The 16,499-nt window shown below is 62.9% G+C and overlaps 3 protein-coding genes across 3 annotated transcripts; all 3 read left to right on the top strand.

Moving 5' to 3' along the window:
• Positions 1-432: 432 nt before the first annotated feature.
• On the top strand, positions 433-9,063 carry LMJF_23_0900 (conserved hypothetical protein; the record flags this gene model as incomplete). Its single annotated transcript, XM_001683373.1, has 1 exon — positions 433-9,063. One exon carries the CDS (start codon positions 433-435, stop codon positions 9,061-9,063), a length of 8,631 nt encoding a protein of 2,876 aa, XP_001683425.1.
• A 997-nt stretch (positions 9,064-10,060) lies between these two features.
• Positions 10,061-11,404, top strand: LMJF_23_0890 (conserved hypothetical protein; the record flags this gene model as incomplete). Its single annotated transcript, XM_001683372.1, has 1 exon — positions 10,061-11,404. The coding sequence occupies one exon, from the start codon at positions 10,061-10,063 to the stop codon at positions 11,402-11,404; it is 1,344 nt and encodes a 447-aa protein (XP_001683424.1).
• Positions 11,405-12,324: 920 nt separating this feature from the next.
• Positions 12,325-13,866, top strand: LMJF_23_0880 (beta-fructosidase-like protein; the record flags this gene model as incomplete). Its single annotated transcript, XM_001683371.1, has 1 exon — positions 12,325-13,866. One exon carries the CDS (start codon positions 12,325-12,327, stop codon positions 13,864-13,866), a length of 1,542 nt encoding a protein of 513 aa, XP_001683423.1.
• Between the last annotated feature and the right edge of the window lie 2,633 nt (positions 13,867-16,499).

The following is a 16,499-nucleotide window of genomic DNA, read 5'->3' as shown; positions in this document are numbered from 1 at the left end:
GGTGGCGTAAGCGCCGTTGATGAGGGCGAAAGATGATGAGGAGAGCAGCCACGTGGCGCATGTCCGACTACACAGGGGACAAGAGGGAGGAGGGGGAGCGACAACGCAGAAAGAGACGAAAAACCGAGCGCTGCGTGAGCGGAGACACTTGCGGTGCGAGAGAACAGCTTGCATGCGCGGCCGCTGGCTCCTCGCTGCACGGATAGGAGAAGCAGCAGCCTCTCCCCACCCCCACCCCCACCCCACCCACGTCACCTCCTCTCTCGTTTTCTCGCATTACCACACATACAGCAACACCACCTCCCACCTGCACCATTATAGACACTCTCTGGTGCATCTTGCTAACTTTGGCGCCGTCGGGTTAGCCGTACAGGGATAGACAGCGGGTGGTTGGCGTCATCCACTGACAACGACAATGCACGGATGAGTGACATGGAACCTTACCCACTTGCCGCGCATCTCTCCAGCGAGGCGCGCTCCTCGCCGTTTTCTCCACACGCCTTTGACTCCACCGGCCATGGCGTCCTCGTTGCACGCCGCCCACGTCACGGCGGTGGTGGCCACGACACCTTTGGAGAGCGTGATCAGAGTGCTGCGCAGCGTGGCCCTCCGCTGCGGCTCAGCACACGCCGACTGCAGGTGTTCAGCTACGTCCTCGCGGAGCTTAGCAGTGCCACGACGCTCCTGCCGGACTACACAAAGGCGATCCTGAATCTCTCGCGGCGGCTCGTCGGGGCTTGGCAGGCGGTGACAGCAGCCGCAGTTGCGCGAACGTGGTATGAGCACGCGCTGGTGTGGGCAGCTCATCAATGGAAGCGAACCAAAACTTCACATTTGAGGGCATCATCGTTGACGAAGAAGGCCAGCGAAAGCTACGGGGCTTTCATGAGGGTGTCGAGGCGCTCATCGCGAAGGCGAGCAGGAGAGAAAAAGAAGCGGTGCAGCTCCGTGCCAGTCACCGCAGCAGCTGCTGCATCGTCACCGTCCCCCGCTGTTGCTGCAGCACTCTTCGACTCGGCAGCCGCTTCACACAAGCGCCGCCGACTGGCCCGAGAGGCGACGCCAGCGGCTGCAAGCTCGGACGTGGCTCTGACGGATCAGAGACTGGGGAGGTCGCAGCAGCCGTCCAACACTCCCAGCGATGGCAGCGCACCGGCCCTGCCTTGCGTCGACTCCCCTACATCATCCAGCAAACACCTGCAAGCTGACGTAGCAGCGACACCACCGTTGCCGTCGCCCTCTGATCGTTGTCGTGGGGGTCTCCACAGCCGCGTTGCCCACAAGCGCCGCCGGCAGCTTGTGCAAAGAACTCTGCAACAGCTGTGGCTGGATGCGCAGGAGGCGGAGGACAAGGCAGGGCAGCATGTGGAGTATATTCGCGGCCTCGTCGTCAACGCCTTGTATCAGCAATACTTGCAAGTCACGGTCGAGGCTAGCTACCACGACGTGGTTCTGTATCGATGGCTCTCGCCGTGGCTGTTTGCGGTGCGCCGTGGCAGCGCTGGCCCGCGGCAGACGTGGCTGCGCCAAGGTTATCGTCAGCGCTGCCGCAGCGCGTCGGCCCCCCAGGGGGGCGGGTCTCTCCAGCACGCGCTTCAGCACCAAGCTGCTGTGCAGGTGGTTGCTGATGTGCAGCTTCTGCGGTATGTGCTAGGCCGCGCTCGCATTGCGGCGGGCCCATCCCGTGGCGCAGGGAGGCGCAGCAGCAGTAGTGGCGACTCTGGCATCGTCGTGGCATCGCTGGCGATGGGGCACGGCAGCGCGTCCAGCGTTCCTTTGCCGCCAACCACAGCTGCCGCGCGAGGCGCCGTCGGTGCGGGAGGTCCTGCATCCTTTGCCACCGTTGATGGAGGCGGGGCCGCCGCCACCGCAAGCAGTGAGGGGACCAACAGTGACGGTGTAGCTGCACGGCGGACTGCCTCAACTGACGGCAGTCGGAGTTCCTCTGGGCTGAGCACCCACGACCCCTTGGACGACTGCACGCTCGCTGTGCCGATGCCCTTAAAGTCGTTTTTACAGGCGTGCGTGTTGTTCGATCCTACGCACTGCGCCTTCGCTCTCATGTCGCGATGCGTCCTGCTCGCCCAGCACGTCCGGAGCGGGGACGATGAGCAGGCGGTGCCGCTCCACGTCGCGCCAGATGGGAAAGGGGCTTGGCAAGAAGTGCGCGGCGGAGTGGGCAGAGCCGATGAGGGCGCGACCGAGGGGGTCGACGGCGAAGCGCCGGCCCGGGAGTACTTCGGCCTCTTTTACGTGGTTATCGCCCGGCGTGCCATCGGTGGTTGCGCCTGCACTGCCATGTGCTTCGGCAACCACAAGTTCATATTCGTCCGCTGCCATGACACCGAGGCGCTGCTACGAGAGGCGATGCCGGGCGCGGAGAGCGACGGGGGTGCGTGTGAGGGGAGCGAGGCATCGGCGGAAGCGACTGAAGAGGAGGAAGAGCGGCACCCCGCTCACGTGTCACGTCTATCGGCTGACGCAGATGCGACGACGTGCACATCGAATGAGGCGGTAGGGGAGGCCGAGAGGCTTGCAGGTACCGATGCGCAGACACCGCCCTCCGCCTCCACTTCCTCGACGGCTGGGATGGTTGCAACCGCCGAGGGCCACCGACGCCACCTCCCCCTTTCCCGTTTTTGTTCCCACAGCCGACGGATGGACAAGTTGACTTTGCCGTCGCCAGCACGCGGGATCAGCGCTCTCAGTGCACACGACGCACATCGACTCAAGCGTGACGCCACTGAGAAGAGCGGCACTGGCGAGCGCGGTCGCGTCGCCGAAGCGGGTCCGTCACGCAGGCCACCGTCGGAGGCGGCAACGCACTCGTTGCCTTCGTCCCCGAGATCGACACCTCCGAGCGGCAGTGTGCAATGCACGTTGTCTGGACAGCCGCACTCGCCGATGCGGCTGCGCCTCTCGACAGCGGCCGGTGGGATGAAAGCGACGGCGTCCACCGCGTGGAGTGGCGCAGCGCTCGGCGCTGCGGCGCTGCAGTCGTCGACTGCCGAGGAACGTCTGCGGACGCGCGCCCTGACGCGGCAAGCCCCTTCGCCACATGGGAAGCGGTTATTTACGCAGACGCTTTCGGCGACGCAGGACGCCTCTTTCACCGACTGCGCCATTGCTGCTGCACCAGGCCGTGCATATACGGCATCCACCATAGCGTCGTTGGCCCCCGCACTGCGACAGCCGATCAGGGCCGACGCGCGCAGCAGTGCCGCCCTGGTGTCGGATGCTTCTCTCCAGTCGCTCGCCGCACGGGCGGAATCGATGCCAGCATGCTCACCGCTGTCACCACTGCTGCAAGGGACGGCGAGTGTCTTTCCAGGAGACGACGCCCTTGCCGATGAGGAAGACGTTGAGGCCGAATTCTCCTGCGCATCTGCGCTCAAGCCCCTGCACACGGAATCCAGCCGGCATGCTGTGGGTGGTGGCCTTGCGACGCGCTGCACCGCCTCCGCTACACACCCCATGCCAGGCTCGGCGCTTCTGCCATGCCGGGCTTCCTCTTCCACATCGCTCACCTCTTCTTCCTTTGTTGCCGCCTTCAGTGACAGCGATGACGACGCGCAGGATGCAGACGCCGCTGATCGCGCCCGTTGTCTGCAGCAACGCCACGGGTTCACCGCAGCGTATCCGGATCGCATCGCGGACGGAGATGATGAGCGGAGCACGGAGGAGGAAGATGCAACGGCAGAAGACGGTGAAGGAGTTTTTGGCAGCAGCAGCACGCAAGCCTTTGTCGTTATGCACTCGGTCCTTTGCAGCTGTGGGGCACAGGACCTCACGAGCGAATTTGGCGAGGCTACAGAGCCCGCGGCGGCGGCATCGCCGTGGTTCACGACAGCAGCGACACCCAGTTTCTTTGAGCGTAGTCACGCACGTCGACGCCAGCTGGATACGCCGCTGGAATGGCCGAGTGCGCCGCTGGGGGACAGCGTGCAGGGGCTGTCGGGTCGCTCTTCCGTGCCTTGCGCAGCAGACGCGGACTTTCCTTTCTCGTACTTCGAGCAACGCGTGCTACTGCCGCCTGGGAGTGGACACGAAAGGCGGGTGGGTGGCGGGTGCAGCGGCGGCGGTGATGGTGAAGCTGCTCATCCTCGCGCTCCACTGATTGAGATGGAGCAGAAGAATCTTTCTCCGACGCTGCCATCCGCATGGGCAGCTGAGCCGACAGATGCGCCGCTTGGCGTTGCCTGCCCGCGTGCTCGAGCGGCAGGTGCTGAAGCTGCTGCAGCACAACATAAAGCGGCCGCCACCGTTGGAGATGCTGGTGCGCTGCCGGTGGAAGTCGTGGTGTCTTCGCCACCGGACCCCGAGGAGTCCAAGCTCTATGACTTTGCGAAGGAATACAGTGGCCCCGAGCCGAAAGGCACATCGTCTTGTCATCGCCAACACGCGTTGTGTGCTGCAGGCACGTCCGCGGTGGAGCCATCAGAGGGGGACATGGCGTTTGCTGCGGAGCTGTATGCACGGCTGCAGTTCTGGAGTCTGCGCGGCCAGGACCGAAGCGCTTACATTGATCCCTCGTGGACGCGGCAGTCAAGCCACAAACGCCCTGAGGGGGAGAAGTGGAGCGCGCCGTCTGCCTCTCACAGCTGCGCCGGCAACACGGAGACCCTGGAGGAGCTGGTGGAAGCTGATCGTCAGCACCCAGCGGCACCGTTCGCCAGCTACGCCACAGGGGTCGATGCTCCCAGGAGAGTGCAGACTGGGATGAGTCGTGCAGCACCAGGCACACGAACAAGCGACAAGCCGGTGCCAGGCGAAGCATCGCAGTCGTCGCCGGACTCGTCGATGAACGCATCTGACGGCGTCAGCTCGAAAAACGCTATCGAGCTTCCACTTCGCCTGCTCCACTGCACGGTCGGCACTATTGCGCTTTCAGATGAGGCGCTGCAAGCGCCGCCGAGGGCGGGTACCAAGGTGCGGAAGCGTCGACGTGCCGCGCACGCTGACGAGCGGCAGACGAAGCGCAGGTCGAGGGTGGCAGGGAGCAGTGGCGCGACGGAGGAGGAAGCGGACGATCCTCTCGCAAAAGACGCCGAGGAATGTGATGAGGGAGGTGAGAGCTTCCCGCGCTTGCCGTCTCTCATGACCGTCAATGCGCGTGGCAAAGCGCTTCTCTTTGAGGCTCTGCGCGAGGCCACAGAGGTGGTGGTGTGTGGCGTGCGAGAGAGCCGTGCCCACACGGGTTACCACGACGTGCTTCATCAGCGCTGTCCCCCACCGCCTTCATCGACCTCGGCATCCGCCGCGCCGCAGAACGGAGCCGGCGTGCGCTCGGAGGGAGATGCAGGCCAGGTAGGTCACGACCCGCGTGCTGATGCGGCGGTGACACCGACGACTGGTACGCCATCGAAATCGACGTGGATTACGACCGTGAACCCGTGGATGGCTGCTGCTGCTGCGGCGCAAGGGTGCAGTTTTCGTGTTGCAGCCGGCACGCTCTCCCGTGACGGACGGAACCCCTTCGCCTTTGACACCCATCGGCACCTAGGCGTGTGCGGCATCGTCTGCTGGTCTCAAGGAGACATCTCGCGCGAAGAGGAGGCTGGAAGCTCGCCGGCGGACGTGAGTGACGACGAGGCTGTGATGACCATGGCGGTGCCGACGGAGGACAGCGCGCCCCACGGTGCGGAAGGGATTAGCGGCGCCACGCACCACCAGGATCACGTGCGTCGCTCCGATTCTTCTCACATGCCCAAGTGGCGGTGGCCGAAACTTCCCGCCAATGACCACAAGCAGTGGCGCTGCGAGCTGCTCAAGAGCGAGTTCCGTTTGGCCCGATCGCGGTGCCTCGACTGCCTTCTCGTCGACCATACCCATGGCCGCCCGATCGCAGCGATCACGCTGGCTCCTTGGTCGTGGCCACGTGCGTGCTTTGGCTTACCCTCGGACGCCGTCTACAGCGGTGACGACGACGGGGACGACGAGGGGGTGCCGTCGAGGCGATGCACAGAGCGGCATCGTGCTGGCGCCGAGGCCGCGGACGCGCCGTCTCCACAGGAGGTGGTGCAGCGCAGCGTCTACATCGTGGTTGGCTTCACCCACTACATAGCACCGCTATGGCGGCACTTGCGAGAGGAGAAGGCGGTGCTGGTAGACATGGACCGCACCCTCATCGACAACGCCATCACGGAGCGCTCGGCTGTCGAGCGGCAGCGTCACCTCCGTCATCTACGCCGCGTCGTGGCGGCTGCTGAAGGCGTGGCGGGGGCTGAAAACCCGTGCGTGCTCTGGCGCCGATACCCGGCGACGCCGTCGTCCGAGCGCTTCGCCGGCGCGCCGCTCCGACTCGGCCGCAACGACGCACCGCCGCTAACGGCAGAGGAGCTTGCCGAGTCGATGGTGAGAGGGGCGGATGGGCAGCAGGAGGGCGTGTTGCACCTGGACAGCAGGGGACACCACCTCCACAGCAACGGCACTTTCCATTTTTCACACAGGCGTACCGAGGCTGTCGAGGACGATTGTGTGCTGCGGCCGGCCATACGACAGAGGCCTCCGCACACTCCTGAGCCCCTGTTGTCTCATGCACAGGCTACGACGGGCGACACCTCTGCCCTCTCCAGTGGCTGCTTGCTGCAGTGCTTCATGCGCCGCACCGCATCGCAGCGGCGTAGTCTTGGCATCGTGCACTACGAAGAATGCGGCGCTGTCAGATACACTGCTGCTTCCCCATCTGCACTAGGGCCGGCTTCGGCAGTGGACTCGCCGTCCAAGAGCGGATACGGCCACGGCTACAGCAGTTTTGCGAGCCGCGACACGCGAGAAACGTCATCTGCGTCAAGCGCCGATGCAGATGCTCTCAGGTCGAGCACCGCGAAGTCTGCCACCACTTCAGCGACTGCGGCTGCGACGCCTCCGGCCCGCTACTTGCTCGATGTCGTGTACGTGCGTCCCGGTGTGCGCCAGTTCCTCTACCGTGTTGCCACCCAGTGGAACATTCCGGTAGTGCTGGTTACAAAGTCAACGCGGAGCCGCACCGAGGCCATTCTGCGCCAGGTGCTCGACCCGCACAGAGTACTCTTCCCCGACATGCGATCAAGCGTGGTGACGGCGGACGAGATGCTTCGCTGGTGCGATGACGCAGAAAGGCGTCATGATGACGTCGGCACGGATGAGGAGGCGTCTGCGGCGTCAGACGTCGGTTTCGCTGGTCCCGTGGGAGGAATGCCAGCGGGCCACAGCAGGTCTGCAACATCAAGCGTGCCCAATTCAGCTCACGCGCGCCTGGTCCCGTTGCAGAAGCCGGCACCGAAGAGCACGGCTGAGCGCATTGCACGATGCCGCAAAGGCGCCCGGCGCGTTGTGCAGTTCATTTTGGATGCCGCCGCAATGACAGCGGCTCGTCGCGCGTGGCGCGCTCCGGCGTGGTGCGACTGGCCCAACCGCCTGCCGAAGCCGCGCAGCATCGCTGTGCTGGATGACGCGCCGCAGGTATGGGAGGAGTCGGACTGGCCGTGTACGGTGAACGTGGCCCCCTACACACTCGCCCGCGTCGATCCGCGGGCGTACTTCAGCCGTCGCGGCTACGTCACCTCCCTCGTGCTCTCTTGCTTGTACGGGTCGAAGTGCTTGGTGTGCAGTGAGGGTGTGCTGCGACTGCCAGAGTGGCAAGGGGCTGATGCATTGACATCCCCGTCCTCTCCCCACACTCCTTCAGCTACGCTGAGCGTGCCAGAGAGCCGTGGACTCGGGGCGTACCGCTGGCCGCACTGCGTATGCGTGTGTCCGCCAGATCATCTTCGCGACCTCGCCCGCGCGGAGGAGGATGTCCCGGTTGGCTACACTAACACCAGCTTCAGCGCCGCCGCCTCAGATCTGTCGGCTAGCGTGAGCGCGATGCTGACGGCGCTGCTCTGGCGCATGTCGAACAACGCCGCGCTGTGCAGCTCCCAGCAACCACTGCTGCTGCCGGCCATCGAGGACTCGGTGGCTACAGAGCTGACAGAGCAGGCAAGAGGTGCTGAGAGCCAGGTTGGGGCAAGCCGCCGTGGTGGCGGCCGCCGACGTCGGCGCCGGCGCCACGCCTGCGATCTGGGCGCGACCATGTGTCCTGCCAGCGAAGACCGATGCGAGAAGGCCCTCCCTGCCACGGCGACAGTAGTCGATGTGTTGAGGCGCGCCGGAAGGGCTATGCGGCCAGGACATGTCGACACTGAAGGCATCGCGTCTCCTTGGTCTCCCTCGTCTGCGGTGTTCGCTACGGCGACATGCCACTCCTTCTCCTCTGCCTCGGCCTCAGCACAGTCAGCTTCGTCACCGTCGTCATCATCGTCAGCGTCTCGCTCGAACCCTTCGTTGTCGTCCACCACCGCCTCCTCATTCTCGTTGGAGCCGTTCGCATGGGGCGCGGGCTTTGGCCATGCGGCGGTGAACGCGAGGACCGACACTTGCAGCTACGCGCCGAGTACCATGATGACGGCCGCGTCGATGCCGCCGACTCCGATGACCTTCCACGCCTTTCCCGACCTGCCGCTTGAGTCCAGGGTGCTAGGCGGTGTGCCTGAAACAGACGATGACGAGCAGCACGGATTGCGCTTCAGCATGGGCAGTTTATCTGCCAACACTACGGCTAGCAGCAGGAATACGGTAAGGGGAGAGAGTGCAGCCTTGCAGACTCCCCCATGGGACGGCTACACTGATGCGACCTCGAACGGCTACGAAGCGCATTGTTTGCGTTCGTCTGCAGTGGATGATGTGATTCCGTTGGAGATGCAGGCGGCACCGTCGGTGCTGGAGCCTCTTTGCACACCGGGTAGTCCCAGCTACTGCACTGAGGACGTAGGCGGGGCGCTTGCCATGGCGTCGGTTGACTCGGTCCCGTGGTCGTCTGGTGGTTCGCATAAGGCTTTGCGGTCGAGCAGCAGCTTCACGCCTGCGCCCAGGAAGGGTGTCGTGCCCATCACCTCTGTGCCGGGGACGCTTACAGAGAGGGTTGTGGTTGATGTCGACGAGCCAGCGCCGCCGTGGGTGTGCGAGGCAGAGCTGCAGCGGCCGCGGCACCGACTCCTCGATGACCTGCTTGACGAAGTCGAGGATGTCACCCCGCTGTGACAGTGAACGGGGCGCGAGCGTGAGGGACGCGCGAAGCGCATCGGTCAACTTTTTTCGTCCTGGTGGGCTACTGCTCGCTGCACCCACGATGCTCGCGAGCCGACGTCTATGCACACCCCTTCCTTCCATCTCTCCTCGCCTCCCTCGGTGTTAGGGCACGCTCCAGCTGCGCAAACACGGCGAGGGAGACACAGGCAGGCACACCGGCCCACAGACGGGCACATGGGCGGCCCAGCCCCTCAGGGAGCGCACAGCACGCACAGAGCAGAATCAAGCAAGCGGACAAGGAAAAGGGAACACAGCAACCATGCGAGGGCAAGACGAGGGAAGGACAGGCATTTCACGGTGGCACCAAGCCCATGCGCGAGGTGTTCAGTAGCTGATCTCAGCTGCGGCGCGCCGAGGACGATGAGCGGGCGGCGAGAGAGAGAGGGTGTAGCGACGCAGCCACGTGCCACATCGCCCTCTCGTCAGCACGATCCTTCCCTCTTTGCGGTGCCGTCGCGATGCCACCCGTACTGGCCTCTCACCCCCTCTTTCTCCTCTTCGTGGTCGCGGATGGTGGGCGGAGTCTCTCTGCACACCCCGCCTCTCTCTCTCTCTCACTCTCTTTGGTTGCGGTTGTATGTTATGTGTGCGTGTGTCTGTGTCTGGGCATCCCTCGCGTTGCTCGAGCTGCAGAGAACGAAGACGTGCACCGTTTTGCTCGTCTCCTCTATTGCTGCCGCTGCCCCCCTCTTTTTCTTTCTCTCTCTCTGTCTCTTCGCCGACCTGCACCCGCGCTTGAAGTCTGCAGCGAAGGCGCTGTGCCACATGCGCTTGCGCACCGGAGACATCTGCCGCAGGCCACTAGCGACGTTGTGTTGCGTCACAGCTCTCATCAGCGATCAGCACGGACCCGTCTCCACGCTCCTTATTTAGAGCGATGCAGCAGCGTCTTGCGCGGCCCTCCTCAGTAGCAGCCGCGGCTTCCGTTCTTGGTGGGGTATCGACGCCGATGGGCCCCTTATCCTCGGGCTCCTCTGTTGCTGCACCTTTCATGCGGCACTACCGCGCCGGCCTCCTCCGCAGCACGCCGGTCCGCCTCGCCATGAACCTCCATGCGAGTGATCTGTCTACTCCGGACAGAGCCACGGTGAACTCCGCCAACAAGAAGGAGTTCAAGACGGCTCTGTGCAACGAGCTGGTGAACAAGATAACCGCGCAGGGGTACTACCCCATGTCGCAGTTCGTCAAGGACTGCCTGACTCACCCCCAGTACGGCTACTACGCGGCGAAGAAAAACGTGATTGGCAGCGAGAAGGCAGACTTCATCACCGCGGCGGAGATCCCGTTCTTTGGCGACGTGCTTGCCGCGTGGGTGATGGACGCCTGGCAGAAAATGGGTACACCGCGCGTGCTGCATCTTGTGGAGATGGGGCCGGGCCGCGGTACCCTGATGAGGACAATGCTGAAGCAGATTCAGTACTCGAACCCGCATCTGTTGCACTTTCTGCAGATACACCTCGTCGAGGTTGGTGCAGCGCGCCGCGAGGAGCAGAAGCGAGCTCTGGCCGAATTCCAGACGGCTCAGGGCAAGATCAAGTGGTGGATGAACCTGGAATCGCTGCCCTTTTCGCTCGAGCCAACCGTGTTCATGGCAAATGAGTACTTTGATGCGCTACCCGTAGCCCAGTTCCGCTACACCGAGCGCGGGTGGGTGGAGACGTGTGTGGAGGTGGACACCGACCCCGGCACGGAGGCGCACTTCCGCCTTGTCCATGCCCCGTCCGGCTCGATGTCCGCCTATCTCATCCCTGACGACATTCGCACCAAGGGCAAGACCGGCGACTGTGTCGAAGTGAACACGGTCGGGATGCAGACGATAGAGACGCTCATGAAAAAGATGATGGACTGCCAGAAGGCTGCGTGCTTGCTGATTGACTACGGCAAGGATGATCACATGCACAGCACGCTGCGCGGAATCCGTGGCCACCGCTTCGTCGACCCGCTGCTGTCGCCCGGCGAGGTGGATCTCTCGTGCTGGGTGAGCTTTCGGCAGTTGCGTTGGGCCCTTGAACGGCTGGAGGTGGCGCGGCAGCACCTCAAGTGGTTCCCCGTGATGACACAGCACGACTTCCTGCTCGAGAACGGCATTGACATTCGGCTGGCGCACGTGATCAAGGACGAGGAGACGAAAACAGCAATGAAAGTGCTGCAGAACTACCGGCGCTTGATGGACAAGGAGGAGATGGGAGAGAGCTACAAGGTGTTCGCGTTCCAGACCCGAAACTTCCCGAACGTGTCACCTTTCTTTGCTGAGATGCCTCTGCCTCCGCTGCCGCAGAGGGGTGGCCGGTAGGCCGATGCATACAGTGTTGGGCGCCCTTTTATGAAGCCTGCTTGTGCCTAGCGGAGTGGGGAGAGTTAGAACACTCACACACACATACACGCTAGCGTATGTATATGTGTAGGTAACAGTGGGAGGGGGCCTCACGCGCACCACGACGAGGAGTATGCATCCTCAATCCTCTCGTAGAGGAGCAACATTCCCCGTAGCTTGTCCGTTGTGCACACAAATACGTACCCATGCTCACGTGGCCGCCGCCTCTGCCACTGCGTGTGAAATAGGCTTCACCGAGCCCCTCCCTCGTAACTCCTATTCAACACCAATGCTCGTGCTTTGGCACTCCCCCTGCTGCCGCTCGTCTCGCGCGCCTCTCGAGTCACATTTCTGAAACATCTATCTACCCACTGCACTCCTCCTCCCTTCCCAAGGGGCACACACGCACACACACACACACACACACATACACGTGTTTGTATGTGCTCGATCACGTGGAAGATACCAACGCGGCAGCATTCGAATTGGGACGAGGCGGTGTAGCCGCGAACGCCACACCCATCTTGGAGCTCAAAGAACTAAAAATACCACAATAAATACGGGAAAGGAACGATCATCGTCATACCAGCACAGTCCGCAAGGTGGCCGTTTTTACCATCACCGCAACAATTCCTCAGCGACCCCATTCCCTGCTCCAACTCCTTTTGCTTTGCGTCGATGCACAAGACGCGCACTCACGCGCATCGTCGTCCTGGCCAGTAACCTGCGTCTGTCACCACACGTCCTCTACTGCTGCTGCTGCTGGCCCAACTGCTGCTGGCCATCAGCGCAGTGCAAGATTGGCATCATCACATGCCCGGTGTCTCCTCGCGCTTTTTGGTGCACTTCTCCGCCCCCGCTCCCTTCGTCTCTGCGCCCGCAAGAGCGACAGGACGACGATGAGCTCTCAAGCGCAGCAGCGCGCGCCAGCCTACGCTCCGCGCGACACCCATGCCGAGCGGCTCGCGGCCGCGGACCGGGAGGCCGCTGCCCGACGGGACTCCTCGACCAACTGGACATGGTATCCCGAATACCACCTTGCACCGTACATGGGGTGGATGAACGACCCGACGGGGCTGGTGCACTTCCGCGATCACTACCACGTTTTCTACCAGTACCACCCGTACAGTGCCGAGTGGGGTCCAATGCACTGGGGCCACATGACGAGCGAGGATCTTGTGCACTGGCAGCACGAAAAGGTGGCGCTGGCACCAGGCGACGCGTGCGATCGCAACGGCTGCTTCTCTGGCACCGCCGTCGTGCACGAAGACAGGATGTACGTCTTCTACACGGGCCACTTCGCGCTTGACGCGGCGACGCCAAGCAACCCGGACGCCATCTTTGAGCAGCAGTGCGTCGCCGTCAGCAGCGACGGCGTGAACTTTGAGAAGCTCGGCGCCGTCGTGCGCCCGCCACCGGGGTACGTGCACTTCCGTGACCCGAAGGTGTGGCAGCAGGATGGGCGGTGGTGGATGGTGTGTGGTGCCCGTGACGTGACGAAGGACCTTGGCCAGCTGCTGCTCTTCACCACAGAAGACCTGCTTAAGTGGGACGACACGAACTGGCAGGTGCTGGGGATGACGGAGGACAAGAACGTGTTCATGTGGGAGTGCCCCGATTACTTCACGATCGGCAGCCGCGAGGATATGAAGCTGCTTCTTTTTTGCCCTCAAGGAAAAAAGGCCAGCGAGTACAACTACCGCAATCGCTTCCAGAATGGGTATACCGTCGGGCAGTGGATGCCTGGCGGTCCGTGGACGGTGCAGCGGGAGTTCCGTGAGCTTGATCGCGGCCATGACTTCTACGCAGCACAGACGTTCCTCGCCGCCGATGGCCAGAGGCGAATGTTGATGGCGTGGTGCAACATGTGGGAGAGCCCCATGCCGACAAAGCAGTATGGCTGGAGCGGCTGCCTGACGCTACCGCGGGAGCTAAGCTATAATGAGGCGACAGGGCAGCTTTGCATGCTGCCGGCGCGTGAGCTGGTCGGCCTGCGTACGCCCGAGATGATGATTGTGCCTAGCCTTCTTGTAGAGAATAACAGCGATGCTCAGATCCTTGAGAACTGCACTGCCTACGAGCTCGATATTGCCTTCAACATGGAGACGAGCACGGCGGAGAAGTACGGGCTGTGGCTCGGCTCAGGGGCGGAGCTGTACGTGGACGCGCAGTCGAAACGGCTGGTGCTGAACCGCCACTACCCGCAACACATGCTGAGTGGGTATCGCTCCTGCGAGCTGCCGATTGGTTTGCTTCTGCAGCTGCACGTGTTCATTGACCGCTCGTCGATTGAGGTGTTCGTGAACAACGGCGAGGCCACCTTCTCTTCCCGCGTCTTCCCGGACGAGGGCGACCGAGCGTTGCGCGTCTTCTCGGTCAACGGGACTGCGGACATGGTGGGCGGTACCATGTGGAAGCTGAAGGCGACGGTGAGGCACTGAACCCTTCTGCTCTGCGCGCGAAGGCTTGCGCCTGTGTGGCGCTCGACCTCGTCGGCGGTGTCGCGCACCGAACGATTTGCGTCTTCTTTCTGTTTGCGCGTCTGGTCCGCCCGCCCGCCCCTCCGGTGCACACGCTGTGGGGAGATCCCATCGCCCGCTAGACAACTCCGCCGTCCCCCTCCGCCCTCCCCCTCCTTGTGCCTTCCGCTCTTCTCGCTGCAGCCCCAATCCGTGGTCGCGCTACGTGAAACGGGTGAAGCACGCGAAGGGGCCGAGTGGGTCGGAGAGGAAGGCCCGAAAGCCCCCCCCCCCCCGCGCGTGTGTGTGCACTCGGGGAGCGTGTTGTCGTCGCTGTTTTCGATTTGCCACTGCTCACCCGCTGTCGCTTCTCTTTTCCGGCTTCCGGGGGGACGGCAGAGGCCTGCACCAGCGCAAGCATGCCCGCACGCACTCGTGTGTGCGTACGGATGCATGCGCGGGTGTCTGCACTTGAGTGTGCACCTCTCTGTGCCTCTCTTCATTCTTTTCGTACCACTTTTTCGTTTCCGCCTGATGCTGCCGGCCACCTTGGTGCGGCATCAGGGACCAGTGCCCACTCTGTGGGGCAGCCCCACAGCCCTTCCCCCCATCCTCTCGCTACCCCCTGCCGATGCCGCGCCACCTTCCGGTAGTGGCAGAGTCTGGCCCTGGACGGCGGTGCGTCGGAGCGACCTGCGACAGCGCACACGTCCGTACCGTCCACATGATGGGCAGCGTGCCAGCGTGACTTGCGCGTATGCCACCCCCCGCCCTCGCACTGCCCACTGGTGCGGGGCCGGAGTGCCACCCCGAACGGGCTGCACCACGTGGGGTGGCGACTGGTGGCGCGATGGGAGCGGCTGCGCGGCGACCTGCGCGGCGGCGGGTGCTGGGTAGAGTTTGAGGCAGAGGCGGCGCTGGGCTGACTGAGTCGGTGCATTGCTGTACCGCGTGTGTGCCGACGGCTGCATTGCACGAGGCGATGGGGGCGTGTGGCAGGCCGGCGGGCGGGTGGCGGCTCGAGCGTGGCGTTGGCCGCACGCTTGTCTGGGCAGCGAAGTGGGCGCGCTGAGGACACGGGAGAAAGCAACTCCTACCTGTGCTCCTCTTCTTCTCACTTTTTTTTGTATTCTTTCGAGTGTCTTCCGGTCCTTTTCCATACCGCGCAGGGTCTCGCTCGCTCTCTCTTTCTCTCTCTCTGTCAGAGTCTGTCGCCGTTGCGCATCCTCCGCAGAGGCGATGAGTGAGCGTCGTGCATCGGCTGGTGCGCGGTTTTTTTATCACCATGCTGGAGTCCCTTTCTCCCTTCCTCTCTGTTGTTCGACAGGTCACACACATGTACACACACGCACACACACGCGCGCGTCCCCCCTACCTGTCCTTTTCGCCTTGCACAAGCGCTCTTCTTCGAACACGCCCTCATGTTCAGAAAACGTGCTAGCACGTATCATGTGAAAAAGCAACCGAAAAGGTCTCTACGCCTTACATCTGTAGCACAGCGTAGCCTTCTCCGCCGCCCTCCCGCGTTGCCAGCGAAGGTCTCTGCCGCGAGCGAGCCATTCTGAATACGGCGTCAGCCCGCACATGCCCCTCTCTCTCTCTTTCGGATTTCCTTGCGCTCACAAGCCTCTTCCTCCTTGCCGCACAATATTTAGTTGGACCTGTTGGTTGGCGTCGACGTTTTGACATACAGAAGCGTGTGCACATACACGCGGCTCTGCATACGCGCGGTTACAGCGGCATACCCCCCGATCCCCATTTCTTCGACGCGCTCATCCCCCTCTCCTCGGCCATCTCACCACCCACGCATACCCCCCATACGAGCCATACTGCTTGTAGTCGCACAGACACGCGGTGACGCTCCTTCTGCCTTCGTCGAGCGCTCGCGGGAGAAAAAGACACTACTTTAAGCCCCACACAGAGGGACAGTGCCTTGTGCTTGTCTCTCTGCCTCTCCCTCTCTCTATCTGTGGTGTGCCTGCATCTTCTCCCGCTCTCATCATCATCGTTGGTGTCTTGTGGGGGTGATGGGGCGGGGCGGGGCGGGGCGGTGCTCTTCTTCTCTGCCAGGACGCTCGACCAGAAAAGAGCGAGCCAAAAGGAAAAAAAGTAACGTGGCCAAACGAAACCGCATCCGATCGCCCCCCCCCCCCCCACGATCTCCGAGCGACTGCTGCCATCACCGCAGAGCACACACGCAGGAGAACACACACACACACACACAACACACACAAATCATAGAGAGAACGAAGGTCAATCACAAAGCGCAAACAAGCACAGAAAAAGTGGCACATTCCCAGTGCAACGAGCGTCTTCCTTCCCCCTTCCCCCTTCCCCTCCCTCTCCCTCTCTCTCTCGCTGTTTACGGTGGCCGCACCACGAACAGCGGAGGCCGATTTTTTTTTTTCGTTTTCGGTTGCCCCTCCACTTCCTGGGGTTGCTTGTTGCGCTGTTTGTAAGTGTGCATCTGTATCTATGTATATGTGTGTGTATGGGTGTGGGTGTTGGTGTTGGTGAGTGCTTGCATCCAGACCTTTTCCTCTCTCCCCTCACCCCCCTGCCCTGGTTCGTGCTTCTCTTTTCGTGCGCGTCTTGTGGCCATATCCCTCGTGCTC

Source organism: Leishmania major, chromosome 23 (assembly GCF_000002725.2).
Source record: "Leishmania major strain Friedlin complete genome, chromosome 23".
Taxonomy (NCBI): domain Eukaryota; phylum Euglenozoa; class Kinetoplastea; order Trypanosomatida; family Trypanosomatidae; genus Leishmania; species Leishmania major.
This window is presented reverse-complemented; position numbering and strand designations above follow the sequence as displayed.